This window comes from Fusarium tjaetaba (assembly GCF_013396195.1).
Source record: "Fusarium tjaetaba strain NRRL 66243 chromosome Unknown NRRL66243_c0000130, whole genome shotgun sequence".
In the NCBI taxonomy this organism is placed as follows: Eukaryota; Fungi; Ascomycota; class Sordariomycetes; order Hypocreales; family Nectriaceae; genus Fusarium; species Fusarium tjaetaba.
In genome coordinates, this window is record NW_023501326.1 from 66,977 (window position 1) to 94,480 (window position 27,504).

Consider the following 27,504-nt stretch of genomic DNA (forward strand, 5'->3'; position numbering starts at 1 on the left):
AGAGGACAGCAGCGCCTACTCCGTCGTCCCCTTCAGCGCCGCGCGGAGACTCACCATCTCGCGCTTCAGTCGCGCGTTCTCCTTCTTCATCCGCGCTGTCTCGTCGCTTTGGTCGCGGAGTCTCATCATGAGCTCTTCCTTTTCGTCCTTGCCTTTGCCCTTGAGAGCCTTGACTATCTTGCCAAGCTCTCCGTTGAACTTCTCATATAGTAACTCGTTCTCTGCCACTGCCTCCTTGTATAGCTGGTCAATCGCTCGCACCTTGGCCTCGGCTGCCTTGACCGTGGTTTCCATATCGCGCTGGATCGCATTTTGCTTGTCTTGCAGTTCCTGGATAGCAGTCGGAATGCGGTCTTCCAACTCCCGAACAGCAGCACTGACTCGTCTCATATCGACAGACTGGGAGCCCGGAGGTCGTGTATTGTTGACACGTGCCATTTCCTCACCGATTTTGGATAGCTCAGATCTGAGAGAAGCGTCCACCTCGTCGACAGCCTGCTTCTCAGTGTTGAGCCGCTCTCGAAGCTTTTGCGGTGACTGTAAGCGGAGTCTCTGCGTTCCTCGCCTGGTTGGACTTGAGCTTGGACGGGGCGGTGATTCAGATCCTGGGGGCGCTGAGCGGTAGGGGCGCAGTGTCGGGATATTAGTTGATGACAGGGTCCTTGAGTGCCTGTGGCCTTTGGCTGGTGACGTGCGTCGTGTTGGCTCTTCCGAAAGTTCCATGGGACTGGGCGCCAAAGTATTCGGCGACGTAATTTGCTGGAACGGATCTGGAACGTTCTCCTTCTGCTTGGAACCTCTCAACGTCGCCACACCGGGACTAACAGGTATTCTAGACGGAGATGTCGCCTTGGGGCTCGCGTTGACCTTTTCCGATGTTTCTTTTGCGTCTTGAAGTGGTTGCGGTGATTCAGCGTCGTCATCGAGTGTAGTCGCTGCCATGAGACTCTTGAGGTCTGATAATGAACTACGCCGCTTCCTCCTAGGCGATCGTGGGAGTGGCTTCTCCGTCTCCGGCTCACCAATTGTCTCCAATAGTCTATGGGAGCTGCCAGGTCTTTGCATTTCGTCAAACGCCCCTGCTATGGGCGGACGATCCTTGGAACCTGGGCGTCTCGACAGCTTTTTGGGCAGTGTGTTGTCATCGATAGACCTCGAGCGGCCTAATGATGCTTTAGATAAGCTGTTTACCTCGCCTGTGGCGGGATTTCTGTGCTTACTGAGTTGTCGCCATACTGAAGGTCTCTCGTCTCTGCTATTTTGCCGTAACAGATTGTCGAACCCAAATTTGCGGCGCAGCGATGAAGTGTTCGAGGCCAATGAGGGAGTGTACCCCTTGCCACGGATCGCCGAGTTGATCGACTCATATGTCGAGTTATCGAGATTGAAACTGTGATTTAAACCAGGTTCTTCGAAGATTCGATCGCAGTCCTCCACCAGACGATCGAGAAGATTGATATAATTAGGAGCTGTTCCATCGTAGACAAGCAGCTCTGCAAAAGCAAGTGTTAACGCTCCCCTGTCACCATCGTTGCCACACCCGTCCAGCAGATTGGCCAAAAGCTTGATGAGGGCAGTGAACGCGCGACGATTCTGTGGTGCCATGTCTCCAAACAAAAAGTTGACAAAGTCCGCAAAGTCTCCGGGCACTCTCTTATTCACCCGCGCCTGGAGAGTATCAAGGGAATGCATTGACATGACAGGGCCGATCTGATCAGTCCAAGCAATGCGCAGGAACTTTTCGAAAGCCACAAATATGACCTCGGTGCCTAGATCGGCGGCGGCATCGACGTCAAACGGGCTCTCAATCAGTCTGTTATATAGTTCGTTCACAGACAGCTCATCAACCACAGAACGTTGAAGCAATGTCCGACCAATAATAAGACCCTTGCGAGACTGGAGAGCAGCAACATATCCAGTAAACGTCTGCTCTAGGCGCACTAATGGGTTTTCGGTCCTTGTTTCCTCTTGAGTAACACTGTCCTTGCCTCCCCTTATTGAGCTGACGACAGATGCTTGGCTGTTGTTTCGGTGTATTGAAGGCACCTGCTTGTGTTTTGAGCCTAGACTTGCTGTATCGGAGATGTGAACTGAGCTGCCTCCCCAGAAACTAGAGAGAAGCTTGACAGGAGATGAAGCCAAGAACGATTTGGTCTTTTCTGCTCTTGTGTTGAGTAAGAGACCATGTAGTGTCTTGGAGTAATATGAAACGAGTGGTGCCGTCAACTGCATATTTGAGATACTATGTTGTGTGCTTAATAGTTGAATAACTGTTGCTGGTTAGCTTAGGGCTCTAGGGATTATCGGGCTGCTTCTCACCTCGTCTCGACATCGTGGGGAGGAAGTCTTCCAGAGCAACTTCGTCCTGGAACTGCCTCCCATTCAGCCCAACTGTGAGCATCGATACCTTCTTCATGTCGTTCGTGGCCACATTCACGACAATCTCGACGCCGTAGTGGCCTACAGGCGCTCCTTTAGTGCCCCTGTCATGATCGACAACCACTCGAATCGGGGCAGGCTCCTTGCGGCCCTCGATGAGTTGGTCGGCGCCCTCCTGGAAGATGGCAGCGTGAAGTCCCAGATTACTATCTGGCATTCGTGCTGATCGTAGAGTCCAGGTTGGGTCTTCTCGCTCTTTCTCCGAGAATCGAGCTTCGACTCTCGCTTTGACCACATCCTCTCCCCACTTGGAAGCTCTGGCTTCATACATCTCTTGTAAAAGGAAACATCGTGATGTCACGGCCTTGCTGATGCGGTGCTCGCCTGGATGAGCTCCCCTCATTTCTGACGTCGAAGTCATCCAGAATAATGTGCCATCTACCGCCTCAGTAAATCGCACGTCAGCCACGTCATGCCATCCTGTGAACACGAATTCATATGCCGCTGGACCTCCTGCTGCGTTGGTCATAGAAATAAGTAGACCGGCTGCTGAGGGTTTCTCGATCTCACGCAGAAGCTCTCGCCCTGTCATATTCCCGCTCATCTTCTTGAGGATAACCACACAATCTGAAAAGAGTAGGAAGATGCCAGATCTATCCGACTGGTTGAGCAATGGCTGGAAAGGTGGTGCCAACTCAGTGAAGTCGGCGGCTGCAATGAGACGTCCTTGTGGTTCAAGATTCAAAGGCCAGGCTTCAACCATATTTCGAAGTCTATTGGCGACGTGAGGCTTGTCGGGTAAGGGATCGTCCATCGAGCAGATATTTGTAATGATATCTCGCGCCTTCAACATGGGCTGTAAGGCGGGATGTGTCATAGGAATACAGCCAACGATCTGATCTATAAGTAAGCTATAGCGTGGAAGTCTCTGGACGGGCTCAATAAGAATAGAGCGTATCGTCTGCTCGCCAGCCTGAGCCACCCTCTGTTTGAAACTCGATTGCTGGTCGAGAAAAGAGTTGAGTAACGTGGGGAAATGTTGGCTGGCTTTGATATAATCCTGATAGCACTCTGTGAACTTTGGAAACCACTCCAGGAATAATCTGGCGATCTGTAGGGCACCACTTGGGTCTCTTGTTCTGCCCAGTTTGGATCCCATGAAACCCATCGTCGGTGTTTCCATGTCTTTCAAAGCTTCTTCCTCGGTGTCGTCTATGATCCTCCGCATCTCCTCCATAAAGGCAGAGTTGACCTCAAGGATGCCATCTGCAGAACTGGGGAATAGCTTCTCCAACTCTTCCTCGGAAGGGCTCAGACTACCGGGAGCTCGCGCTTGAGCGCTCTCTCGAAAATCGGCTGCGACGTGCTTCACCAGCTCCCTCACTTTACCCACATACCGCTCCTCGGTCTCCACCAATTCTGTCAGCTTCATGCGCAATTCGACCTTTTGATCTTTTAGAAACGACTTGCTTCGATTTAAGGCGGTCGGCTTGGAGGGCGCTCGTCGTAAGCGACTGGTCGGCAGGAAGACTGGCTCTCCGAATAGTTTTATCAGCGGTGTGTACCCTCCATACTGGCGCAAAGTTGGATCGAGGATATCGTCTTCGTCGTCGGGCACGTCCTCGAGGTCGGCGGCTTGGAGGGGCACGATAGCGCCTGGCGGGAGAACAAAGTCGAGGTCGACATTGCTGATATGTTGTGTCTGCAGAGCATCTTGTAATGTCTCGATGATGTCGGCTGTGTGGTCGCTCTGGACCATGTCCTTAACAATCTCGGCAGCATGTTGCTCGCTGAACAGAGTAGGTGCACTGCCTGGACGTCGACCTCGCGTAGGGTACAGGTTCTTGAGGTATGTTTTTACGCCGTCGGGCAGCTCTGTGAAGTACTTGAAGAGGGCGAAGGCGAGAGCGCGGTAGACCTCATCACCCTGAAACTCGCGGGGTAGATGGTGGACGACGCCGTAAAATGGAGAATTGGGCGAGATTGTGATTCGAGGGAAGCTCTGGAAGCCGGCGGGGGTGAAGACGTGGACTTGGACTCGAGAACTGTTGAGGGTGTAGTTTGCTGTAGTCGAGGGCCCATGGAAGAGTAGCAGAGGAAGATGGCCTAGCAACGGATCTGCGGCGTGGTATAGAGTGACATTGTCAGACGACAGCGCCAACTCCTCGGTAACGCGAACCATGGCGCAGAGTCAGGATTAAAATCCGTTGGTCAAGAAGGGACTCGATGTGTGTGTTGACGTCGATATTGACCTGATCTGACTTGACTTGACGGGCGGTGGTCTCCAAGTTGGGCCGCAGAAGGAGAGCGATTCGACGAGAAGCGATGAATCAATGGCCCAGCCCAAGATAGACTCTAGCCTAACTAAAGTACAGAGAGGAGAGAGACCTTTGGATATGAACGAGTCGCCTCCTCCCTCGTCACGGACACAGAGATTCGCGCATGCGGGCAAAGTCGATCTAGATTCCGTTGGGGGGGGGGGGGGTTCGTTGAGAGAAAAAATTAAAAAATTGGCTAGGATTAGAAAATGTGACAAGGCAAGGCAAGACAACTTAAGCAGAGACAAAGACGAGGGTTTGGTTTTGGAGGTTTGAGCTTTGGCCGTAGTCGGGAGTCAACAAAGGCCCAGGCCAGAATCGGGAGCGGGAACACAACCTAGCGAACAAGTGGGCCCCATCGGTTTCGAAAGTAAACACACTAACAAGTTACTAGGTAAGGTTAGCACACCAACTGCGCTGGGCCCGAACCCACTAAATTTTACAGGACAGGTCCCTACCTACAGCGGGCACGATACGATACGATCGTGCGTCACACAGATTCACTTTTGATGCGGGTAGCATTCAACCAACAGTTGATCAACAACAACACGTGATAAGGAACAACAAACAATTGCTACTCTGAATCAGATTATTGTTGTTGTTGTTGTTGTTGTTGTTCACAGCTGCAGCCAGCATGACACTAACAAGTGCCCAAGTTAGTAGTCTTTTACTGTTCTTACATGTTGTGTCCCAAATAAACTCGGTGGCCTGGACAACAAAAAACCTAATCTCGACAACAGCGGTCAAACACAAATTCAATGCTGACCATGCCCTGGGGGGGATCAGCGGGAGCTCCCTTGCTAAATTCCAAGGCATTGACCGCTAAACTTAGACAGACAGAGAGAGGACCCCGCCGATATAGAGTCTCCATAGACTGCGTCTGACGCGTTCAGCTATCTCCGACGACAGATAAGACCCTATATATGATTGCCAAGGAATATGAGTTCACTATAAATGAATTATAATAAACGAATATAGAATGCCATGTCTGGTTCTGCTTCTGAAACAAGAAACAGCTAATCTTTGGGTGCAGGCTGGATGGAGGTGGCTATTCTGCTGACTCTCCCTTAAAAGCCCGAATAACCTCTTCGGCTCCCCGTATCCCACTCCTCACCGCACCGTCCATATACCCCTTCCAGACCAACGAAGTCTCAGTACCTACAAAATGCAGTCTCCCAACCACCTCACGCAATGCCTTCCCACTATCACTCGTCAATGTTCCCGGCATCATCACCGGTGACGGACAACCCCAGATCCAGGGCTGCTTGATCCACTCCTGCAAGATGATATTGACAGGTTCAGGTGCCTTTACACCGACACCACTGAAGACTCCGTTGAACTGCTCATGTACGATTCTTCGTTTCTCTGTATATGACCATTTGGACCAGTCTCTGCCTCTGTCACCCACGACAAAGCAGGTGATGCTGTACTGTCGATCTTCTGGTGAGCATGTATCTCGTGAGAAGTGAATTGGACCTGTCTCGCATTCTATGATGCCGCTGAAACCAGCGTCGCGCCACCATGGCTTGTCAAAGACAAAGATGGCTTTAGACGTACAGCCTAGTGCCGTGCTCTCGCCTAGTGTCTTTTTACTCTCTGGTAGCGGCGGCTCGAAATTGATAGAAGGGTATAGACACGTGGGAACTGAGACAATGACCCTTTCGGCTCGCAAGTTCTGCTTTGGGTTGGCTGTTTCGATCAAGACACCGTCAGAGCCTTGTTTGATTGTCTTGACGGGGCTGCGAAGTCTCACAGCCGCCTCTGGGAGCTTCGCTGCTAGACGGACCGAAAAGGTCTGGTTGCCTGTTTCTTGTCAGCCAAAGGCTCACTCCATGGTAGACTTGAGGTACTGACCTTGTCTGTTGCGCAAATACTGCCCTCCATCCTTCTTGTCAGAAGCCATGTTATCCAAGCCCGTACCACTGCGGATGTAATCGACCATGAACAAGGCGCTGACTTCATCTGGCCCAACACCCAAGAGAGGACTCGTGGCCGAATCAGCAACAGCAGGACCGAGTTCAGGACCCAGAAACTTTACGCTGAGCTCATTGAACGTCATAGAGTCCAGCATCTCGGCTTCGGGATGAGCTGAAGGGTTCTCTGGGTAGATTTCGTCAACCCACTTGTTCAGCTTCTCAAGGAGTTTCTGAACAATATCAGCTGCATCTGGCGGCACAGGCATTCCAGAACCATGTTTTATCTTGGTAACGCCGCCATTTACATCCTGATGCAGATTGTCCCCAGTGGCTCGCTGCTCGATCAGGTCAAATCCAAACTCTTTCGCAAGCTTGTAAATCTCGCTTTGGTTCGTATCATTGAGCCAAGCGGCGCCGAGATCGACTTTACCCCCCAAGTGAGAGGCATCGACGCTCAGAGTCTTGCCGCCAACTCTGTCACCGGCTTCGAGAACGATAACAGAATGGCCAGCTTCATAGACATCGACAGCTGCGCGGAGACCAGAAAGGCCCGCGCCGACGACAACAACGTCGACTTTCTCAGGCTTGTGTGAATTAGTAATGGTCATTTTTAAGATGAGGAGAAGAGCAGGGAGGAAAAGACAAAGCTGCTACTCTTGACATATTTATATAAACGCTCACTACACAGCAAGGGTGGCTAAATCCTTCTTGAGGCTATAATCTGACATCCAATGACTGAAACAGATTGGCAGTTATACGCATTCCTTGTAAGTTGGGTCTGAGCATCTTACTCATTGTCGTACTGTTTGTGGGTGAGATTTGCTCATTGATCGACCATGATGAGGGGAAGAGGTCAGCAAAGGCATTTTAAGCTTCTTTATCTTTTGCTTGAAGCGATGGACCTGCGCTTTTGCAATATGTATTCCTAATTAGATTCATGATCAATTATATATTTTGATTCGTAGAAATCCTCTCAAATAGCGCTCAATTCCGTCTTTCGTCTGTCATGATAGACAGCTCAGCTAAGATGCTCTCACAGATTATCCTTCAATATGTAGGCAAGGTATGTAAGCCATGTCTGTACCTGGCAATCTGCTATATCCTGACTCATAATTATTCTGAGTCGTCATAAAATCAATTATTTATCGATATGCCAATCATTTCTATCAAGATTGTCTGTCCATCAGTATAACTCATTTCCTCTCAGCTCCAAACTCCAACGGGAGATCTTCACGTGGACCCAAATGCAATGCCCACTTCACTTTTAGCGCGTCATGATACGTCCCTCCTCTCTCTCCTACACCAAACACTCTCCCTTTCAACCTCCACAACCACCAGAAACAAACCATCATCACAATGTCAAGCCAGTCAGGCGGTATCACAGTCCAATACAACCCCTCCTCAACAAGCTATCGTCTCATCGAACTCCCTCCCGACCTATTATCTCTTCTAGAATCCGAAGATGCACCCGTGTAAGTCAATCTTTCTTTCACACCTCGCACCCCTCACAAGTACTATACTGATATTAGTCAGATTGACCATGGAGTCCTCTGATTCATCGGCTGTTATCAAAACGCCTACAAAGACATATGCTCTTCGTCAAAAGAACACTTCAAATGCTCTCATGCTCCTCTCACCTACGCCTCTGCCTACATCATCATCAGATGGACCCGTTGAGCAGGGCATCTCTATTATTTCGACCATCAAGGAAACTGTCGAGCTAGATACTGTTCCTGATGTGTCTTCTGGTGCTGCGAAAGGACTTGGTGGCGGCAAAGGGAAGTGGCATGAACGATTCGGTAGAAACAGGTAGTGCACTGGCTGTATATGAAAATTATGACACACTCTGATTGCTTGTTGAAAGAAATTAACGCCGTCTAATGACATGACGAATACGAATACCCCAGTCTCGCAGTTCATGAAGTCAATGAGACTATCCCACAAAATACATGTAATGCCCTCCTGGATCCATAACCTTTCTCCCATTTCCCTGGCCTTTACGCTTCTTGCACCACTTGCCAGAGAGTACAGAGTACGTGTCGTCAAGTTTCCACGTAGGCACCTCTCCGTGACCTGTCCTCTCAACCAAAGCCTTTCGCTCATCAAGGTCGCTCGCTACCCTGGGCCACGCCAGTTACCCATATGGTCAAAATAATCCATCCTAAACGGATGAAAATGATTGAAATTTACCGCGCCTTGAAGGTTCAACGGTAGCCCTGGGATCGCTTGACCCAGGTCTCCTGGTGCCACTGGGAACAGTCCGACCTGGGGTTGGGGTTGGGGTTGTTGTGCTTGGATCGGTATTCCCGCCATTTGGTTTGCTTGCGGTACTGGCGCAGGCGGTGCTAATCTATTACCAAGGCGATCAAATGCATTCTTAAGGTGATATCGGATTCCTCTATGTGCCTGCCCACGGGCTTCCCTCAGCAGATGATTTTCTTGACGAAGATGGTTTGCGCCGTGTGCCAGTGCCTGCAGTTCTGGTCGCATCTGATGGCGATGGTGATGGTGATGGTGCGGCTGTGGTTGAGCTTGAGGTTGAGCTTGCGGTTGAGCTTGCGGTTGAGCTTGCGGTTGAGCTTGCGGTTGAGCTTGCGGTTGAGCTTGCGGTTGAGCTTGCGGTTGAGCTTGCGGTTGTGGTTGTGGTTGAGCCTGAGCTTGTGGTTGTGCTTGAGGTTGTGCTTGAGGTTGCGCTTGCAGTTGAGCTCGCATTTGAGCTTGCATTTGAGCTTGTTGAGCTTGTAGTTGAGCTTGTAGTTGAGCTTGAGGTGGCAGCTCCAGCTGCGGAAGATCGAGAAATGCCCTTTGCCCTCCAACTGGCGGCATCGGCGGAACAGGTACGAAATTGACTCTATTCCTATTTCTGTGTCCGAACCTGCTTCTCCGCTTCATATCGTCAGTCTTAACCCTTTCAGACATATGGAAATTCAGGAGTTCGGGCGCTGCTGCAAGCTCTGGATTCTCCTCCAAGAGCTTCTGCTTAGCTGCCTTTTCAGCAGCATTGACTTCGTTTTCGTGGCGCTCTTCAGAACTCTCGAACAAGGGGCAGTTGCCTTGCTTGCCACCTCGACTCTCATCGTTGAAATGATTGTAGTCACAAGACTTGGAGCAGACGTAGCACTGAACGTTACCACAACCTTTGCGGGTGCAAGTCATCTTGTTGCAGCCTTCTTCTTTGATAAAGGGGGTACTGCACTTGTTGCATTTACGGATGAGTGCTTTCGACATAGCCTCTTCTACCTCCCGACGCAGGTCGACACCTCGCTCGATGGCCGCCTCCCGGCAGGTATTCGGTATGTGTGTTTTGTATTTACAAAGCCGGCAACTCGTGATTTGGCACTCGTCGTTTCGGCACCGGAATTCCCTGTCGACGTCGACTGGCGGGTAAACCTCTGCATAATGGCAAAAGGGGCAGTTGGCGAGGTCGGGCAGTTTGGCCATGCGCAGATTGGCCTCTTGTTCAATTCGATCGATTGCCGCAGTCAGTTTCTTATTCAAAAACTTCTGGCGCTCGCTATGAGAGAACCCAGCCGTACACCCAATCATGGACATGCATTCAAGTTCGTACTTTGAAAGGCCAATTTGTGTCTCTGCGTGTCGGCGGGCGCAGTTGATACAGAAAGCGTGACGATCATCGCCTTTACAATAGACGAGTCTGTTCCATGGTGTATCGGCAAAGCAACAACCGCACTCAGTCACTTCTCCTCTTGCATCGGCCTCCTCAAGGTTCATCCTTTCGGCCTCCTCGGCCAATGCTTCTGCTTGACGCTTTTCAGCTACGTCAGACTGGAGCAATCGAGCAGCCTCGAGTTCCTTCATCAATTCCTTCTCCCAGTCGTGAGGGCAGGTTTGTATGGACGCCTCGATCCGCTCTTTTTTGTATCGCGGTACAGGCACTGAGGGCGTCTTCTTCAATTTCCAAGGCAACGGGCGATGATCGCTTGCCTCATTGATGGCAGTACTGATGATATTGAATGTAGGGAAAAGACGATTTCCGTTTTCAGAGAGGGTTTGTTGAATGACCTTGACTGGCACCAGTGGGAATTCCCCTGCGATCATTTGCTTCCTGTGTAAAGGTTAACTGGACAGCCCTCAGCCCTAATCTCGCTCTTGCTGGTAGGAAGCTCTAACACCAAAAGCCACACACCTGATAACGGAATATCTGCGGTCGGCGGGGAGATAGACTTACATAGTGGACATTTGGGAACTCTTGGGGGCAATGACTTGTGGTTCGAGATTACTGTATTTGCGCTTTGCTTCGGAGAGTCTGTTCTGTAGTTTCCCGGCTTCGTCTTCGTCTTCGTCATCTTGTCCCTCGGAAGTGCGCTTCCTCTTGCCGATGGCCTGTTTTGGTCGCTGAGCCTTTTGATATACTTGACCAGACTCTTGGAGGTCGAGGAGATGATTGATCACATCATGGGGGACGAATGAGAGAGGCCCAGCAATCGTCTTGACATACTCAAGGCAGATATCAGGAAATAAGGCAGTTACCTCTTGTATGCAAGTGTCTTGTAGAGGCGGAGATGATTCTTCTGTCTCGCTTTCGGGATCCTCCATCCTCGTGATGGTCAAGTTCTTTGACTTCTTGCTTATGCTCAAAAGTTGAGGCCTAGACTTGATGACAACGGTTAGAAATGAGAAAAAGACAAGAGTTCATAGTATCGAAGAGCCCTGAGTTTTTTGTTTATGATCTGGAGGTGGATCGATCTGTATCACTTCCATCCCGAGAGCTTGTGGATAATGTGTTGCCGCCAGCTGACACTGCTTGAGCAGCCGCCCTTCACAATTGAATTCTCCGGTAGGCCAAAGCATATGTAATGAAGGTAAGATGTGGTGATAGGTAGTGGGGAACAGAAGGAGTTAATTGCGACAGTGATTCAGCCCATGCAACGACTGTCGCATAGGTATGGCTAGTAACCAAGATGTTGGCGTCGTACTTTCACACCAACCCTTGACTTTCACTTTCACTCCGAGACGATGACCTCTTCTACTTTCCGCGGCCCACCAGAAACAACTTGGTACGCAAAGCAAGTGAGAATCAAGGGCGGTGTCTGTGGTGGTGATAATGACGCCACGGCTAAACACGAAAGCTTATGTCCATGGCTGCAAGTGGCATTCTTCTCTGGCACGAAGCAAGGTATACGAGAAGCCAGCCCGCGACTTTGCGGCGTGAAGAGAGCTTTGACTTGTCGTTTATTTGTTCGTTTGTTCAAGAACGCGGGATGAGATAGGAGAACCTTGGTATTCTTACCTGCGACAAAGATGATGGTTCTGTAAGTATTTCGGTGATAACCCAGCACAGTGAAAGCTGTGCGCAAGTAATCGCTTGTGTCTCGTTTCGCTATGGGTGAATGATCGAGGCCGTATCGTGATGTTGAGGTTGATTAATTCGTCGTCGGGTGAAGATGGATGGATTTGGAGAATAGATGGAAGACGTGACGATGCAGAGAGAGGAGAAAAGAGAAGGTTGAAAGGCGTCTAGGTTCTCGCTCATAATAGATGGGAAGAGAGAGAGAGAGAGAATGAATGACCAGCTCCTTCTATCCCTTCTTTGTGCTCTGTTCAAGACTCCATCGGGAAATGGATAAATAAATAGCGATTGATTGATCAATTGTTCAGTGATCGCACTATCGCAGTTCGAAGCAGCCTCGTTTCAAACCCCCGCTCGCTTCAATAGAGAAGAGGTTCGCAAACAATGAAATGGAAGTTGGCAATACAAAAGAGAAGACTATGTTAGGGGAGAGACGAAGTGTAAGAATGGAGAGCCAGAGGGAGGTGCAATATGCCAGAGGTCGTGATATGTTTCGATAATTAATTCATCGACCATGGGGTCCAAGATTCATAATGTTGGTATAACTTCATGTGAAAGTAAAGTAGGTAGACGCTCACGAGATGCGGAGTAAAAGAGTCAGACGAGATGGGAGCTGAGTGAGTGAGTGAGCGAGCGAGTGACGACAAAAGCCAAGATATGTATAGAAATAGAATAGAGGCTGCAACACTCTTGAACTGGAGTTTATTACGAATTTCGACAGAGATATGCAGGAGAAGCAAGAGTCAGTCAGTCTTGGTGATGGAGTAAGTAATTCAAGGGATGAAGAAGCTCAAGTTCAAAAAAAGAGATGACGGAAGAAACCTTGGGTCTCGTGATGGATGGAGGGATGCAATGTGTTGGTTTGTAACTTGGGTAAGATTGGTAGATAAATAAGCTGTCGCACTTGGGTATGATACGATGCGACATGCAATTTGAATGAATGGTAGCATTAGGTGGTCGTCTAGTCTAGGTAGGTAGGTAGCCTGTACCTAAGGTATAGCTTGCTTTGCCTTGCCTTAGTACAACAGAGCAAAAGCTACGACCGACGGTGTTTGTGGCGTATAAGGTTTCTTCGGAAGGGGATCAAAGAGTCAGTCAATCAATCAATCAAATGAGACGGCTTCCTCGAAATGCATGTATGTATGTATGTGGATGAATGTGGATGGCCAGACCAGATGAGAGAGGGTGAGGGGTTGTCAGTTGGTCATTCATCAGCTGAATATACAACCCAACAACTCCTTGCCTGGTCGAATATCTGCCTATCATTTTAGCCTAGAAGGTCTATTCGCATAATCGATACACTCTAGGAGTAGATGCATAACACGATAATACTGAGGAAAGCATATGAACATGATATTGTATGAGATCCCTTCAACTGCCTGTCCTCTCCTAGCTAAGGCAAGATAGTTGAAACAAATCAGTTTCCAGTTACACAAAATTCATATCCCATCAAACCGCCAATGCACAGATCCGTGGTTTGTCGGCCCAAGAGCCAATACTCATCTCGTTAGCTTATAATCTTCGCAAACGGATACCTCCCGTCTCTGCAAACTGACAACTGATAGGTATTATCATTATTCGTACTATCACATTACTATCATCTATTATTACACTGAGCCGAGCCGCTCAGGGGCTGAGCCTAATCATCATCCTCAGATTCAGCATATGAATCTCAGACCTCATCTTCCTCTTCCATCGCATCTTCATCATATGAGACAACTTTCCTTCCGCTCCGTGTTGACCGTCTCGTTGCACGCCCAGCTGGAGGCTTTTCCTTGACCACTTTCGCTGGGCCTCGCCTCCTTTTCCTTGCACTCGTTTGTGGCGGCTCAGATTCTGCCTCGGATTGCGTATCCAGTTTTGGTTCCTCTTCCTCTTCATGCTTCAGCCCTGCATCAAACTTTGTGTTCACCGGCCCAGACTCCGGCCCTGCTTCGACCTGCGATCCCGGGGCCGGTTCTTGCTTGCTGTCGACCTCCATCTGCATTCTTTCACTTTGCTCATCTGCACCGTCGTGCTCCATCACTAATCCGTCATCGCCGTCGTCGTCCTCATCAACAGCAGGGAAGAAGCTCGAAGTGTGATGGGCCCGGGGTTCTTCTTCCTCCTCTTCTTCTACATACCCCTCTGGAAGAAATCCTCCCGCCATCTCTTCATCCTCAGCCTGTGGTTGCTTCTTGGTCTGGACCGAGTCTCTAGCATGCCCAAACACTGATATTTCATCAGTAATCTCACCATATTCTTGTCGAATGCGTTCTGCAATGCGCATGCCCATGAGGAAGCGGCGCCATTGAGCTAACGCCTTCTTTCGTCGCTTCTCATCTTCTTTTCGTGCACGTTCTGCCTCATCCTTCTCGAGCTCTACCATGACCATGTCGTGGTTCTCTTCAGCAATCACAACTCCCTGGATAACAGGTACAGCCATTCGGTGACCAAATTCAAAGTCCACAACTGCTTCCGCATAGTCGATTTGTAACTTTTTACAAACACGCATAGCCCCTCGGAAGGGTACATGCACAGCACCCTCAGGGCACATATGCTCAGCAAACAAATCGATATTCCTGCGGTTCGGTTAGTGGATTCGAGTTTGAAAAAGGAATCGCCCACATACCCGTATTCGTTCTTGGGGATAACGCCGTCCTTGATCGGTGGTGGAATGATCCAATCGGTTTGTTCCCAGCTGTAGAGCCCTTGCAGGACCTTTTGCCCCGTGGCAGCTTCTGCTTCCATAATTTCTCGCCGGCGATTTATCGTAGCCGCGCGGTAGGGTACCTTCTTCAATGGCTGCTCTCCTGCCAGTGGTGCGCGTCCTTGTTTATGCCAGGTCTCGGCACTCTTGACGTTCAGAACATCGCTGCGAAGGAACACATCCTCTTCCTCGACCTTGCCACCTTTGCCCTTGTTTTTGAACACTTTGACACCCTTGGCTCCAGGCCTGAGTGCCTCTTCACGCTTCAAGTGTCGCTCGAGGACAAACTCCTTGGACTGCTTGTAGTATTGTAATGTCTCCTGGCCCTCCTTGACCTCCTTCTTTTCGGGCTTGGCAGGCTTCAGATCTGTAGCTTCTTCCATCTCATCGACTTCGGTCACAGGGTGATCCTTGCTGCCTCTCAAATATCCAGATATTGCGGTTTTGAACCAGTCAAACTGGTCATATCTCTTAACCTTCCCATGACGGTTATAGACGGGGACTTTCTCTGGTGTCATCCTTAGTCCTTTGGTACGGCCAGGAAGCATATTCCGTTTCAAATATCTGACTGTGACATCTTTGCCGGTTCCATCTTGTGAATGAGCCACAATGTATGCCATGATTTGACGTGCTTTGTCGGCCTTGGCTCCACGGGGTTCCAACGATTCGATGAGATCTCGGTTTGTTCCAACTACGTTTTTGACAATAGCATCAATGGGCAAGTATTTGTTAGTGACTGGTGATAGGACTTCTGTCCAATAGTGCGGGAACTCCATGTCGGCGTCATATTTTTTGGTTGGTGTCTTGGCCGTTGTCTTCCGTGGCGTCACATCCATCTCAACGACAGATTCATCATCAGTGTCCTTGTACTCAAGCTCCAGATCATCTGGGTCGCTTTCAGCCTCAGTTTTAGGTCTTGTTTTCCGAGTCGAATTTCTCGTGGGCTCCTTTGTTTTCTTCGTTGACTTCTTGTTTGCGGTGGCCGCGCTCTTTGTCGCTGTTTTCGCCTTCTTCTCAGGCGTCTCGTTTCTCTGATCCTCGCTTCCACTCTTTTCAGGCTCGGCCTCCTCAAGTTTATTCCATCCAAAGCCTAGACAAGGCAAGTTTGCAACCATTCGTGCTTCGAGGCCCAGTCCACGAAGCAAAGCTGTAAATAACTGGGCACCTACATCTCTGCTCCCCTCACATACTCGCGCATGATGTCTGAAATCCTCCAGATTTGAGATCTTCTCACCAAATTGCTCTGGATCATGAGGTTCGGCTTTTTGCGCTTTCGTAAGACGGTCTAATCGCTCAAGAGACATATATCCCCATTTCCTCAGCCCTGGCGCTGTGACTCGAAAACGCTGTTTCCACCAAGCTGACAACGTTTGCATAAGTCGAAATAGGGGGTCTCCATGACTCATATCAACAGCGCCTTCTTCCAGTCTCTCAGCCTCTGCACCCCAGTCGCGCGACTTTCGATCTTGGGCCTTTTTGCCTTTGCCTTTCAGTTTTGCGTTTTCCTTCACTGGCTTCTTAGGTGTCGGCTTCTTTTCTAGACCACTGTTGCGCCTCCATCGATCCACCTCATCCCAGAGTCTTGGAGGAAGATGAGAGATCATGGTCGCCTGGACTTCGGGATCGCAAAGCCATGCATTTCGGATAGCATTGTGCCACAAAAGTAACATGACGTGAACGCAATGTGTGGCATGCCGGACTTTCCTCTCACGTTTTGAGGGCCCTTTTCTGTCAAATGTATTTGTGAGCGAGATTCTCGTGTCCCTTGTGAGTGTCAATTCCAAGTCCCCGGATGTTACCGGGGCGTCCGGTAGTGGTGCGACTGGTGCTTGGACATCCTCAAACTCAATATCATCATCATCCTCAGAGTCAACTTCATTGGCTTTCGGTTGATTTGGTGGCACAACATCCTCGAATTCATCTTCTGACAACGATGTCAAAGAGCTTTCATCATCGTCATCGTCTCCAAAGCCGTGGAGAATCGAGTTTGAGTTAGGTGTCGCAGATGCGTCCAAATCATCGTACAGTGTTGCTTTGCGCCGTGATGAATCGGGCTTCTCTTTGACTGCTTTTGATGATCTGCCTTCTCCAGGTGGTGGCGACTCACGCAAGCGTTTGCGTGGCACTAGAGGAGGCATCTTGGTATCGTAAACAAGATTGTCGCATCCTGCGAAGTAGGATGAATTAAAGCTTGATGAACGGCTTAGACTGGAGCGTGGTGGGTACTTCGTCATAGAAGACGGGAGCACGGGAGGGAGACGCGCGATCACGTGATTCGATTATGGAGGTAGCAACATGAACTTGGGCTTGAAGTCAATCGCAATGGTAAGCAAAATGTTAATTTGTTAAAAATCAAGTAATTCAATTAAGAGTTTATGCTCATCAACTAGAGTCTGCTGTGTTATTTTATTTATTTTACTTGAAGTCTTGGGATGTAGATTTACAAATCAACGTGATAATAGGCTTGAGGCATGATAGGCAAGACAATATTCTTCTATTGAAACACAGATGAAGCAATGGAAACCTCAAATATGCTAGGACACTATTTTCTCAGTAAACAAAAATATTGATATCATTCCTCCTGGTATCAAAATTGCCCAACGCCAGGCCATGCATCTCTATAGGGTAGTCTATCCATAAAACAGCGCTCACGCCTCAATCAGGTCTGGGGTAGCTGGTCCAACGCCACGCAACAAAACCACAGTATTTCCACTCTGCAACGCCGTTCCAACCTTTTCGTTATACTCCAAAATTCTGCCTCCTTCAACGTGGAAGACTCGAAGCTTGTCCTTTTCATCCGAGCTTTGGTTATTGATGTTTTGTACCTGCAGACTCCTTGCTGCAGCATCCAGAACTCGGCCTACAACCCAATCCTTGTTGTAGAAGAACTCCCCCTTGGGAAACTTGGCTTTTGCTGTTTCTGCCTCGGCCTCCACATAAATGTACACTCTCTTCTCAACAGGTGTCTTGTCATCGCCTTTGGCTGTCTTCTTCAGGTTGTTCACAGCAACGATACGTGCCGATGCAGAGCTTGGCTTTGGTTTGGGCAAAGCTCTGCCAGCCTGCTCTTTCTTTGCTGAACCCCATGCGCGCAGTTTGTCGAATGCCGTCTTTGTCTTCTGACCAACATCGAATTGCATAGGCCGAGCCCCTATTGGTACCAAGTTACTGCAATTGTGGTCCTCCTTTAGACGATGCTTCAGGCAGTAATCTCGGTTACACGTTTGACAGTGTACACCGGGCGTCAAAGATGTACCAATTGTGGTCTTGCATTCGGGGGATGCGCAAGGCTTCTGGGACACCTTGTCCCTTAGAATCTTTCCTTGCCCAATGCTTGGATGCGCAAGCTCTCTCTGGCGCTTTCGCTCCGCCCACGCACCGGGATTTGTACATTTATGTGACCCTTCGCTTCGGTGATCGAGACAAAACGTCTTTCGGCATGACTGACAGAAGAAAGGGAGAAAGTCGAGTTGGTTGCAGTAGTCATATTCGCAGTGCTTGCCGATCAGCGCGGCTTCGTTTTTGTCGTGCATTTCGACGTAGCTGGTATCTTGAGCTTCTTGTGTGTTTGATGACGCCATGGTGAAGATGTTTCGTATTTAAAAATGTTAAAGAGGCGGTGTTACCCGTAGGCAGAGCTGTTGTCGCAAGTGCTCGTGTGAAGATGACAGATCCAAAAGGCGGCGGCTAGGAAACGTCTGGAAGGGTCCGCGTATGACCAAGCGAACGAGGGTGCCACAAGCTTTGCCACGTAAAAAGACAAAATAAATGAGACGCGATTGCAGAGAGAAGAACAAGTAGACAAGGCAAGGATCCGTCGGGCTTTTGTGAATCATGCACATAAATCACGAGCAAGAATCACAGGCTTGTTAATAACTTATAAGCACCCCCAGCGCACAGCCACTTCCAAGGACCAGGTTGATCGCGGGGTCTCCCCACCACGGAGTTCATTGTTGCATAATTGGATTGGTATAAGTCAGTGACCGACTCTGTCGCAAACAATATTCCTATACATTGATCGAACATTAAAACATGAGTTGAGCGCCTTCCACCTGCCAGAACGCCAAGATTGTGGTTCAAAGCATTGGATTTACAGTTCCTTCTCCTTTGGCCTCTTGGCCAGCATATCCTCGCGACCCGTCGTGGGCGCATTGCCGACTGCGGCCTTACCTCCGAATGTCTCGAATCCTTTGTGGAATGCCCACTCGACAGCGTTCTCGACAGGCTCGTCGAACATAGCTGGGAGGAAGGGAACCACTGCGAGGCCCAGACCAATTGGAGCCCAAGTCCTGATGACCTGGTTCTCCATGTTCTTCATGGCGCGGCCAGAATACCTCACAACACTATGAATAGTGAAAGCAGGCAGTCCCATACTGGCGACACTCTGGAAGATTGCGCGCTGGACCATGACAGTGCGATAGTCTTCAAGCGGTGGCACCGTACCCGGCTCGATCAGGCGTGTCTCGGTGGCAGGAAGGCCAGTAACCTTCTCTTGTCGAGGAGAGAGTTGCACTTTGGGGTTCAACACACGCTGATTGTGCCAGTATGCTTTGTAACCTTCATACGAGACATCGCCAATAAGATACAGCCAAGATACACCGTAGGCGGCGCGAACGAGATTCGGGTGAGCTACGGGACGGAACGACTCTCCAATGTCCGAAGTGTAGGCGACATATCGATGCGCAGATAAAAGAATTGTCCTAATTCGCGTGGCATAGGCAGCATATCGAAAATTGGTGTCGGTTGAGTCGGGGCCACTATATTCGATTAGCTGGCGTTACACATTTTCAAAGACACACATACTAGCCATCGGTTATGTCGACGAAGACATTTCCGTCTCTTCCTGTCTTGTTGACGGCTTTCTGAACACTCTCTGGTAGCTGTTCCTTTGAGGGAAGCTTCTCAACAATAGTGTCTTTGATCTGAGTTGCTTCGTTCTTCTTCTCCTCCGGCTTGGGGTCTTTAGATTTACCCCACCAAGACATTTCAAGAATTGAACAGAGAATGAAAGGCAAATTAGTTAGGTTGTTTGGAGAAAAGAAAGATGCGATAGCAAGCTTTCAGAGCAGTAGAAGCTTCCATTTTGATGGCCCGCCGCTACCCTACCTTTACCCACTGAGATGGCTGCAGGCTTCTGCAAGAAAGTTGATAACCCTGGGTCAGTGACGTTGCTTCCGTAGATCCGATTGATCCCGATCAACGATATGATCCGGAGAATAACCGCACACGCTGGGGCAGCTCATCCACTTTAGGCCTGTAATTCCAGGCACAAGCTCCAAGTTGAATTTGAGAGCTCGGCAAACTATCTCAACCGCGACATTCGATCATCCACCCATTGCCCTTCGTCATCACCCAATTCGTCCTTTTCGGTCTTGTCTAATTATTCACAATGGCTGGTATCGCTTATTACACCATTGCTGGCAAGCAGGTCGCCGGTCACCACGTTCGTTCAACCTCAATTGCAGTCGACGCAGACTAGAGATCTCTAAAACTAACATGAATAACAGCTCGCCATCGCCTGGTTGGGAACTCTCGTCGTCGGTACCAAGCTGGCCCTCTCTGGCGGCTCTTCCAAGCCCACTGCTACCGCTACTCCTCCCATCAACGCCTCCAGCTCCGACGAGGCCGACTTCATCAAGTGCGCGAATTCACCCGACGATGCGGAGCTTTCATGGACTAACCCATTACCAGGAACTTCCTTGATCAGCAGGACAAGAAGAACTAGACGGTTGAATCGAGGACGATGGTTGTATGGTTGTTTGGATGCGGTGTACGTTTATAAGTCATGCAGACATGAGCTGTCCATCGAGCCGGACAGCCGAATTCAGATACCAACAAAAGCCGGTTTCGCCAATTGTGGCATAACGAAGTACTATCCACCATGTGATGCATCCGAGAATACCTTGCCGGTTTAAAGTGCGACTGTGATTGATGCGGAGGTGGCTGAACTCGATAAAGAACTCTGATCCAGAAAATGCCCTCCATATTTCTATGAACTGAGAATTCCTGGGGTTGCATAGCTGTCATGATATGAAGGAATGCTTACTGTCATATTGCCACGATTATTCGCAGCGAGTGCGATCCTGTTACTTGGAGACTTTGGCCTCACCTTTCACTTTCATCTACACCTGACGCACTGAACCTGGGTATCTATGGAATACCAACGGGAGGCTTAAACCAGTTCGAACTGATTCTCTTGGCAAGAGCATTGCGTTTCTCATTCAGCGCCCTATTGTCTATCATGTTCGTGTGCCGTATTTTAACCTGGGCCTCATCGATTGGTGCCAATCAACTGGATCTGTTGAGACTTCAGCATCGCTACATGAATGCTATTGGACCCGTATGACGACTTGGACATGAAAATCGTGTTGATACTATTTGGTGAACTGAATGGCAGACGGAAACCTAGCTGATTCTCTCCTATGAATCACATGTGGATTTAGACCTGAAAAAGAATATCCAGTTCGCCTTAGATTGATGATGTGAGTTTCTTTCCCTTTATTCGCCCTTTCCATAAATGGCAATGTCCTCGAAGCAAGGATATATGTAATAAAGCGTAAGTGTAAGACAATCTTATCGCTGTGTTCACAACCTTGCGCTACATGTGGTCATCATTAAATCTATATAATCTCTATTACGCACTTATGTGCGGTTCTCCTTTTGGTAAATACAACAACGCTAAGATACAAAGTAAAATGAGCAGTATCCAATTAGTTCGATACATACTCCAAAGATGCTTGTCCTGTTCGACCGAGCTGCCACATTCTCAAGGCAGACATCACCACCATTAGAGACCACCGATCTCCAAAGTTCTGCTGCATTGCTTTGTCAGAGAACTCAATCTTGCATGTCTTCCATGCTGCCTCCTTCCACGAGGCCATGGCGAGGTATTCCAATGGCGCCTTCATATCTCCAGTTCGGTAAAGCTTGAATTCGTGGCAGTATTTAGGATCCTTGGCCGCTTGGAGCGGTGTCATGGACCACTCGAATTCTTCCCGAACAAAGCTGCAGTCTTGGACTGTCTCTGCTTGCTTTGTTTCTATTGCCCAACGGAACACCACGCACTGCTCGGTTTCATCGTATAGTGCCTGTACGATTTCAGTGGCAACCCTAGTATCGATGTCTGACCCAGGGGCTGCGGATACATTGACAATACTCTCTACAACTCCTGGGTCAGATAACCCATCCCGCAGCGTCTCGCCAGCCGCTGCTAGTATTTCGTCCTTTCCGGTTGGTCCGTTGTGGAGGAGAAGACAAGGCGAACCTGAGTTTCGGCCAAAAAGTCCAGAGTGTTCTGATACAGCAAACATCTTTGAGCAGCCATCATTGCCGAGAAAGAAAGTTCGCAGTTTGTTCCATTGCCAAGATATCTTCAAGGTTTTTGGTATTTGACGATATGGTGTATCTACACACTCGCTGACCAGGGCTGTACTGGATGGAGTGAGGGAGTTGAAGAGGGCAATTCTGGTGGAGGAAGATGTCGTCGAAGCAGCCGTTGAAGATCTAGCGGTTCCTGGAACTCTATAATGTGGCATGGAGCCATCGTGGTCTCCCAATGTGCTGGCCATGATGGAGGATTCTTCTGGTTGCTCTGGAACAAGTCGACGACAAGGGTAGGGGAATGGTGTATAGTGGGTAGCGGTGGCAATGTTTGCGTGTTGACGACTCCCTACAGTACATATAAGTCGTTATCTCAATCAATGTCTGGCATGTTAAAAAGCAAGAAAGGGGACTGAAACGGCTGGAAAGGAACAGAAATATCACACAGTCAGCCAGTCAGGTACATATCGACTTATTAGTGTATCGGCAGATCGCCATGCAGACGAAACTAGTGCGCACATGTTCAAAGTTCTCGAACTCTCAGCCAAGTGGCGACATGGTTCATGCTCAGAGCGGGTATACCTGATCAGGAAGTTGACGGACATATCGAGAGCCGCTAGTCATGTAATCAAGTCTCTAGTTTGCTTTATCACAGTCTGACGAGTTCTTCTGGGGATAGCTTAAACGAGTCTTTATGATAGTCTGAGGTTAATGCTTGTAAGGAGTAGGCGAACGAGGAAACTATTAGAGCAACATCTCTGTTTTTCTTCATCCTGATGATCCGTTATCCGTTGCACTGCCTAATAAAGAGTCAGTGCGAGACCGGCCCGGAGGTTGTGTTCCTGTCAATCCCGTTTCTACCCACTCTCAACAGTTGGCCGAGTTATCCAACTGACACATGAGCTCCTGATTTATACCAAATTGGCATGAATCTCTGGTGACAGCTCACAAGGAGTTTGGATATGACTGTAACCATACGCCTTGGCGAATCGTCGTAGCGAGGAGTTTATCTTCTCATGAGGACCGATCATGACATGCATGCGGTTTTCTAATTAGGTAACATGGAAATTTGTGCCGAAACGGAGGAAACCCCATGTCCAATTATCCTGGCATGCTTAGGTATGGCCATGACCCTTGTGGACATCCATGCTTCTATCAAAGTTGCTGAAACAATCAGGACTAGCGATTCAGTCTAGTACGTTATCGAGGAGGCATATATCGAGGTCATTAAAGAGCATTCAATATCATGAATATTCCCGAGACAAGAATACAAGAGCACAGGCAAAGGTGATATAAAGACCAAAACAAAGGTCGTGGCTCAATTACAAGGGTATTGTGATCTCAATAATGCCATGATCATGAGTATTTTTGATATCGAATACGATTACCTAATCCTCCGTTTGACGCACCTGCCCTCTAATTCATTGACATGGCATCACGTGACGTCCATACAGAGCTTTCTCCTCCCCCGCCATCGACATTCTCTCGCCAAACTGCCATCAAACTATCTCCCTAATCGAAACATCCCACCTCCCCCAAGCGCACGTCCTTCGGTTACAACGATAGCCTCACCATCTCCAATTCAATACCCCCAAAATCGAGAACCCACACCTTAAGGAGATAGCCGTCCTGGGCATGTCGGCTGCTACCACCGACCCGGCCCTTGTCGCCGCTCCCGCCCCGGACCTCTCTCCTGTTGATGCCGTCGCTCAGGTAGGCCACGATGTCACCTCCGTTGACCATGTCGGCGATCACGTCGGCGCATCGCCAAAGGAGAGACATTCCCTGACACTCGACCAACGCCGTGCTCTGCGTCGATGGGCTAATAGCCAGCCTATCCGTCCCTCGCACAAGGCTTGTATCGAATGGTTCTTTTCCCAGTATGGCCAGCAGATAAGCCAGTCTACTGTGTCACACTCACTGTCACCCAAGTACTCGCGTCTAGATAGTGACAATCCTCAACTTTCGGGTTCCCGTCTGCGCTACGGAAACTGGCCTGATGTTGAGAAGCTCGTCCTTATATGGTATCAACAGGTCCAAGCATCTGGTCGCCAACCCACCAATGAAGAACTTGGTGACAAGGCAAAATCAATATTCGGACAGTTGCCTCGATATAAGGATGAAAACCCTCCCGAGTTTTCTCCAGGTTGGATCCATCGATTCAAGAAACGGTATGGACTTTTGATCAGACGACAACGCCGTCATGGGGATGGAGGGATCAATGCCGCCGAAGATATAGGATACCTGGCAGATTGTGTCCCTCGTTACATGAGCGTCGCCCCTGACACAAGTCCAGCTGCGGTCAAAGAAGAAATCATACGCGCTGTTGGTATCGAGCCCACCCTCAACACATGTGCCTTGGTGCGCGATGAAGTGGTCCGTAGAATGACAGGCCCTCCTCAACAGGTGCCTCCACCACCTCTCATGATGACGCATGATCCCCCCTCAATCCCGCCTCCTCAGCCTGACCAGCCCATCTACGCCGATGATGATCCTGAGGTCGTCTTACAGAATGCTTTGCGCCAGCTTCAGCAAGAAGAACAAGCTGCCGAAGAACAGGCAGCGGCTGTACGAGAAGAGCGTGAACGCGCTGAAAGAGCAGGACTTCAGCCCAACAGCATTCTGACCACACCGACCGTGCGTGCTACTTCCGTTCAGCGCTACACGACCACACCAGCGCACGAAATGACTACTAACCTCACCCTCACCCCTATCACTTCGGAACAGCCTATAGCCCAGGATGACCGGCCCGTGCGATGCCCATTCTGTGTTAATCAGCGAATGCTGCGATCCATCAAAGAGGCCGTGGAACATCTTTCTACTCACGTTGTTGTTTGAGAGTTTGTTGGAGTATCTAGAACCGCCAGGCTTGTGAGGGAGTACTGGTTGACGACTTGGTTTTTGGAGTTTCGGTAGACGAATAATGTGGAGTTCGGGTTATAAATGTTTGTCAAAACGCACCTCAGTTATCTTTATAGGAAGGCAATGCCAAATGGATCCTTACAATTTGCTCTTGTTTCGTTGATTTTCCGTGAATGGCTCACAAATATCTATGCTGTATAATCCACATGGTCGTTGCCTCGTTTATAGTAGTCCGCTTGCTTTCAATGCTTTCATAACCTCATCACTATCCTTCTGAGCTTGAGACTTGTGCTTCTTGTGCTCGCCCGGATCAATATAGTTCACCCAGAACTTAAGACCCTCCAATCCCTCCTCGCGACACAGCTCTCCTCGCTCTTCCGCCATCAACAACTCTTCCTCTGCAACACCAAGACTCCAGCCGAAGCGTTCTGCAGCTTCTTGGGCTGTAACTCCTCTGCCAAACTCTTGCCAGTCCCAAGGCACTTCGCGCTCAGGAGGAAACTCGTGAAGATCGCGGAGCCACGCAAGTATGGCCCTGACTGTGGTGCCGTCGGTACGATCACGAGCCTGGACAACCATGACGCCACTGCGGAAGGTGCGCAGACGAACGGGCAGTTTAAGCTTGCTCCAGAGCCTGGCAGCTTTCTCGAAGTCTGCTGGGCTGACGAGCTCGACACCGCCTCGAGCTCTGTTGAACATGGCCCATAGATCGACGAGCGTTATGATACCGCCTGCCTTCTTGAGGACTCCTCTTGAGTCATCAGTGAGAAACTCAGCCAAGTTCCTGGCGAGCTCTGACAAATACAGTGATTCGGAACTCCCGCCACCAACAATATCCTTTGTCGTGACCAGGCCAAGTTGGCTCGCCGATTCCGCCAGAATGGCGTTCTCTTCAGCTGATGCGTTGCCTTGCCCGTTATTTGTTTGCCGTGCGAATCGCTCTGCAAGTGCGATGACCTCCTTAGCAGATGACATAAGAGCCTCCAGATCCTCGAAAGCACTGCCTATTAGCAACTCATTGTTCTTGCGCATGTTCAAGCCAAGTTGCTCCAGGCCAGCGATACCGACCCCCTTCTGTCGTCCGGGAGTACCGGCTGGTGTGTCTTTGGACCCTTCATCTACAGCTCGGCTATTTGGAACAGGAGGTGCATCTTGGAGCAGCCATTTGCGTTGCGTCATAGAGCCCTTGAGTCGTTCATAGAATATCTTCTCACCACCTCTTCGGAAAGAAATTTTGACACTCTCAGGGGCATCGCCTCCATTCTTATTGATCTTGGAGGGGTCCAGTACAGGCCCCGGGGAGTCAGTCCTTATGGTATCAGCTGTGGAGCTTTGCTGGATAGATGATGGGACATTCTGTGAAATCAGAGGCCCACCGCACATCTCGCAGATCATCAAGGAAGGATGATTTGAGAAGGTACAACGAGGACATTGGAAAGATGCAGCCGAGTTTGAACCATTGGTAGCATCAGGTAAGCTTGAAGCTGGCTTTTGGTCCAGATTCTCGGATAGAGGTCTAGTGCCAGAGTGAGATGGTCGTAATGGGAGAGGTGCATTCAGAGCTGGCGAGGCTGCTGAGCGATTGCTCGCGCCGGAGATTGCAGCCTTGAGAACGTGAGATAAGGTAGGCTTGATCCCACAGGCTAAACAGGGCGGCAGAGGCGTATGAGCGTTTGCTGAAGTAGGATCAAAATTTGAGGGGACCGGATTTGAGAAACTGCATATAGTGCAGACCCATGTTGCGCTTGTCACAGCCGGAGGCTCAGGGGGTGCCCTATAAGCCGATTCAGAAATTCCTGGTGATCCAGATAGATTTCTTTGTGAGCTTGAGGCGTTCGACAGAGCACGGCTGTGATAGGATGATCGTTTTGGAGGCTTCGGTATCAAAGTCACCTTGGCCGATGACTTCAGAAAGCCAGCATAGAATTCGTAACGTTCTACATCTTTCAGATCCAGAGCAACGGAGTGGGTACGGGGCTCCTGCTTATCAACATAGCAAACTCGATGAGAGGTTAAGTAAACCTGACCATTTTGTTGATTGGGCAGCTTGAATTTACTAACATCGTGTTAATATCAGAGCCTCAACTTGAGTTGCCAAGAACAACCTACCCCTCATACAAGCCTACGTTGTCCTGAACAAATAGGAGCACCTCATCTGGAAGATACGAGGGCCGTAGTGCTGTAGTAAGGTCTATGTGTTTCAGAAACATCCGTCATGAGGGTGAGACTGAAGCAGAGAGAAGATATTGCTGTGGCTGTTGATGAATGGATGAGCAATGATGCAAATAGACGATGACTTGCAGCAAACAGAAGCAAGCTAGAAGACAAACGCTCGATGAATCTTCCAATCAGAGAACAGTAACCAAGAGTCGGTATAGCAAGGTATTTGTTTCGACTCCAAGTAGATTCAAAGGTTACAGTGAAGTACTTCAGTATCAAGTGAGTCTTCCAAGGCACGCGAGACGGGACTTGATCGGCCACTCCAGTTGACGGCCCCACTGTTGACGATAAGCTTCCACTCGGCGGATCCCAACCTAAACGTACACCACCCATACTCACTGAGATTCAGGCATCACTTCCACCGGAGCACGGTTTTTCCGTGAATAAGCAGGGACCACACCGCCACCGCCAGTCTCCTGCCTCTGACCACGAAAATACCTCCCAAAGAAACCTAACCTAACCTAACCTCCACTCCCACTCCAAACCCAG

General features: G+C 49.5%; 11 protein-coding genes across 11 annotated transcripts; 3 read left to right on the forward strand and 8 right to left on the reverse strand.

Annotated features, from left to right (window-relative positions):
- Positions 1-15: 15 nt before the first annotated feature.
- FTJAE_6674 (Rho guanyl nucleotide exchange factor) lies at positions 16-4,561 on the reverse strand (the record flags this gene model as incomplete). The annotated part of the gene is made up of 3 exons (XM_037353310.1): positions 16-1,163; positions 1,221-2,270; positions 2,320-4,561. The coding sequence occupies 3 exons, from the start codon at positions 4,559-4,561 to the stop codon at positions 16-18; spliced, it is 4,440 nt and encodes a 1,479-aa protein (XP_037206217.1).
- Positions 4,562-5,745: 1,184 nt separating this feature from the next.
- On the reverse strand, positions 5,746-7,221 carry FTJAE_6675 (flavin-containing protein; the record flags this gene model as incomplete). The annotated part of the gene is made up of 2 exons (XM_037353311.1): positions 5,746-6,500; positions 6,552-7,221. 2 exons carry the CDS (start codon positions 7,219-7,221, stop codon positions 5,746-5,748), a joined length of 1,425 nt encoding a protein of 474 aa, XP_037206218.1.
- A 748-nt stretch (positions 7,222-7,969) lies between these two features.
- On the forward strand, positions 7,970-8,426 carry FTJAE_6676 (Sister chromatid cohesion DCC1; the record flags this gene model as incomplete). The annotated part of the gene is made up of 2 exons (XM_037353312.1): positions 7,970-8,085; positions 8,147-8,426. The coding sequence occupies 2 exons, from the start codon at positions 7,970-7,972 to the stop codon at positions 8,424-8,426; spliced, it is 396 nt and encodes a 131-aa protein (XP_037206219.1).
- Positions 8,427-9,036: 610 nt separating this feature from the next.
- On the reverse strand, positions 9,037-11,170 carry FTJAE_6677 (RING finger (TRIAD); the record flags this gene model as incomplete). Its single annotated transcript, XM_037353313.1, has 3 exons — positions 9,037-9,394; positions 9,489-10,679; positions 10,803-11,170. The coding sequence occupies 3 exons, from the start codon at positions 11,168-11,170 to the stop codon at positions 9,037-9,039; spliced, it is 1,917 nt and encodes a 638-aa protein (XP_037206220.1).
- Positions 11,171-13,596: 2,426 nt separating this feature from the next.
- On the reverse strand, positions 13,597-16,751 carry FTJAE_6678 (xeroderma pigmentosum group C-complementing; the record flags this gene model as incomplete). Its single annotated transcript, XM_037353314.1, has 2 exons — positions 13,597-14,485; positions 14,536-16,751. 2 exons carry the CDS (start codon positions 16,749-16,751, stop codon positions 13,597-13,599), a joined length of 3,105 nt encoding a protein of 1,034 aa, XP_037206221.1.
- Positions 16,752-17,261: 510 nt separating this feature from the next.
- FTJAE_6679 (Zn-finger) lies at positions 17,262-18,194 on the reverse strand (the record flags this gene model as incomplete). Its single annotated transcript, XM_037353315.1, has 1 exon — positions 17,262-18,194. One exon carries the CDS (start codon positions 18,192-18,194, stop codon positions 17,262-17,264), a length of 933 nt encoding a protein of 310 aa, XP_037206222.1.
- A 509-nt stretch (positions 18,195-18,703) lies between these two features.
- Positions 18,704-19,598, reverse strand: FTJAE_6680 (uncharacterized protein; the record flags this gene model as incomplete). The annotated part of the gene is made up of 2 exons (XM_037353317.1): positions 18,704-19,370; positions 19,417-19,598. The coding sequence occupies 2 exons, from the start codon at positions 19,596-19,598 to the stop codon at positions 18,704-18,706; spliced, it is 849 nt and encodes a 282-aa protein (XP_037206223.1).
- A 404-nt stretch (positions 19,599-20,002) lies between these two features.
- FTJAE_6681 (uncharacterized protein) lies at positions 20,003-20,338 on the forward strand (the record flags this gene model as incomplete). Its single annotated transcript, XM_037353318.1, has 3 exons — positions 20,003-20,056; positions 20,121-20,251; positions 20,305-20,338. 3 exons carry the CDS (start codon positions 20,003-20,005, stop codon positions 20,336-20,338), a joined length of 219 nt encoding a protein of 72 aa, XP_037206224.1.
- Positions 20,339-21,323: 985 nt separating this feature from the next.
- Positions 21,324-22,181, reverse strand: FTJAE_6682 (uncharacterized protein; the record flags this gene model as incomplete). Its single annotated transcript, XM_037353319.1, has 1 exon — positions 21,324-22,181. One exon carries the CDS (start codon positions 22,179-22,181, stop codon positions 21,324-21,326), a length of 858 nt encoding a protein of 285 aa, XP_037206225.1.
- A 1,387-nt stretch (positions 22,182-23,568) lies between these two features.
- Positions 23,569-24,771, forward strand: FTJAE_6683 (CENP-B 1; the record flags this gene model as incomplete). The annotated part of the gene is made up of 1 exon (XM_037353320.1): positions 23,569-24,771. One exon carries the CDS (start codon positions 23,569-23,571, stop codon positions 24,769-24,771), a length of 1,203 nt encoding a protein of 400 aa, XP_037206226.1.
- Positions 24,772-25,017: 246 nt separating this feature from the next.
- FTJAE_6684 (VPS36-like protein) lies at positions 25,018-26,825 on the reverse strand (the record flags this gene model as incomplete). The annotated part of the gene is made up of 2 exons (XM_037353321.1): positions 25,018-26,775; positions 26,823-26,825. 2 exons carry the CDS (start codon positions 26,823-26,825, stop codon positions 25,018-25,020), a joined length of 1,761 nt encoding a protein of 586 aa, XP_037206227.1.
- Between the last annotated feature and the right edge of the window lie 679 nt (positions 26,826-27,504).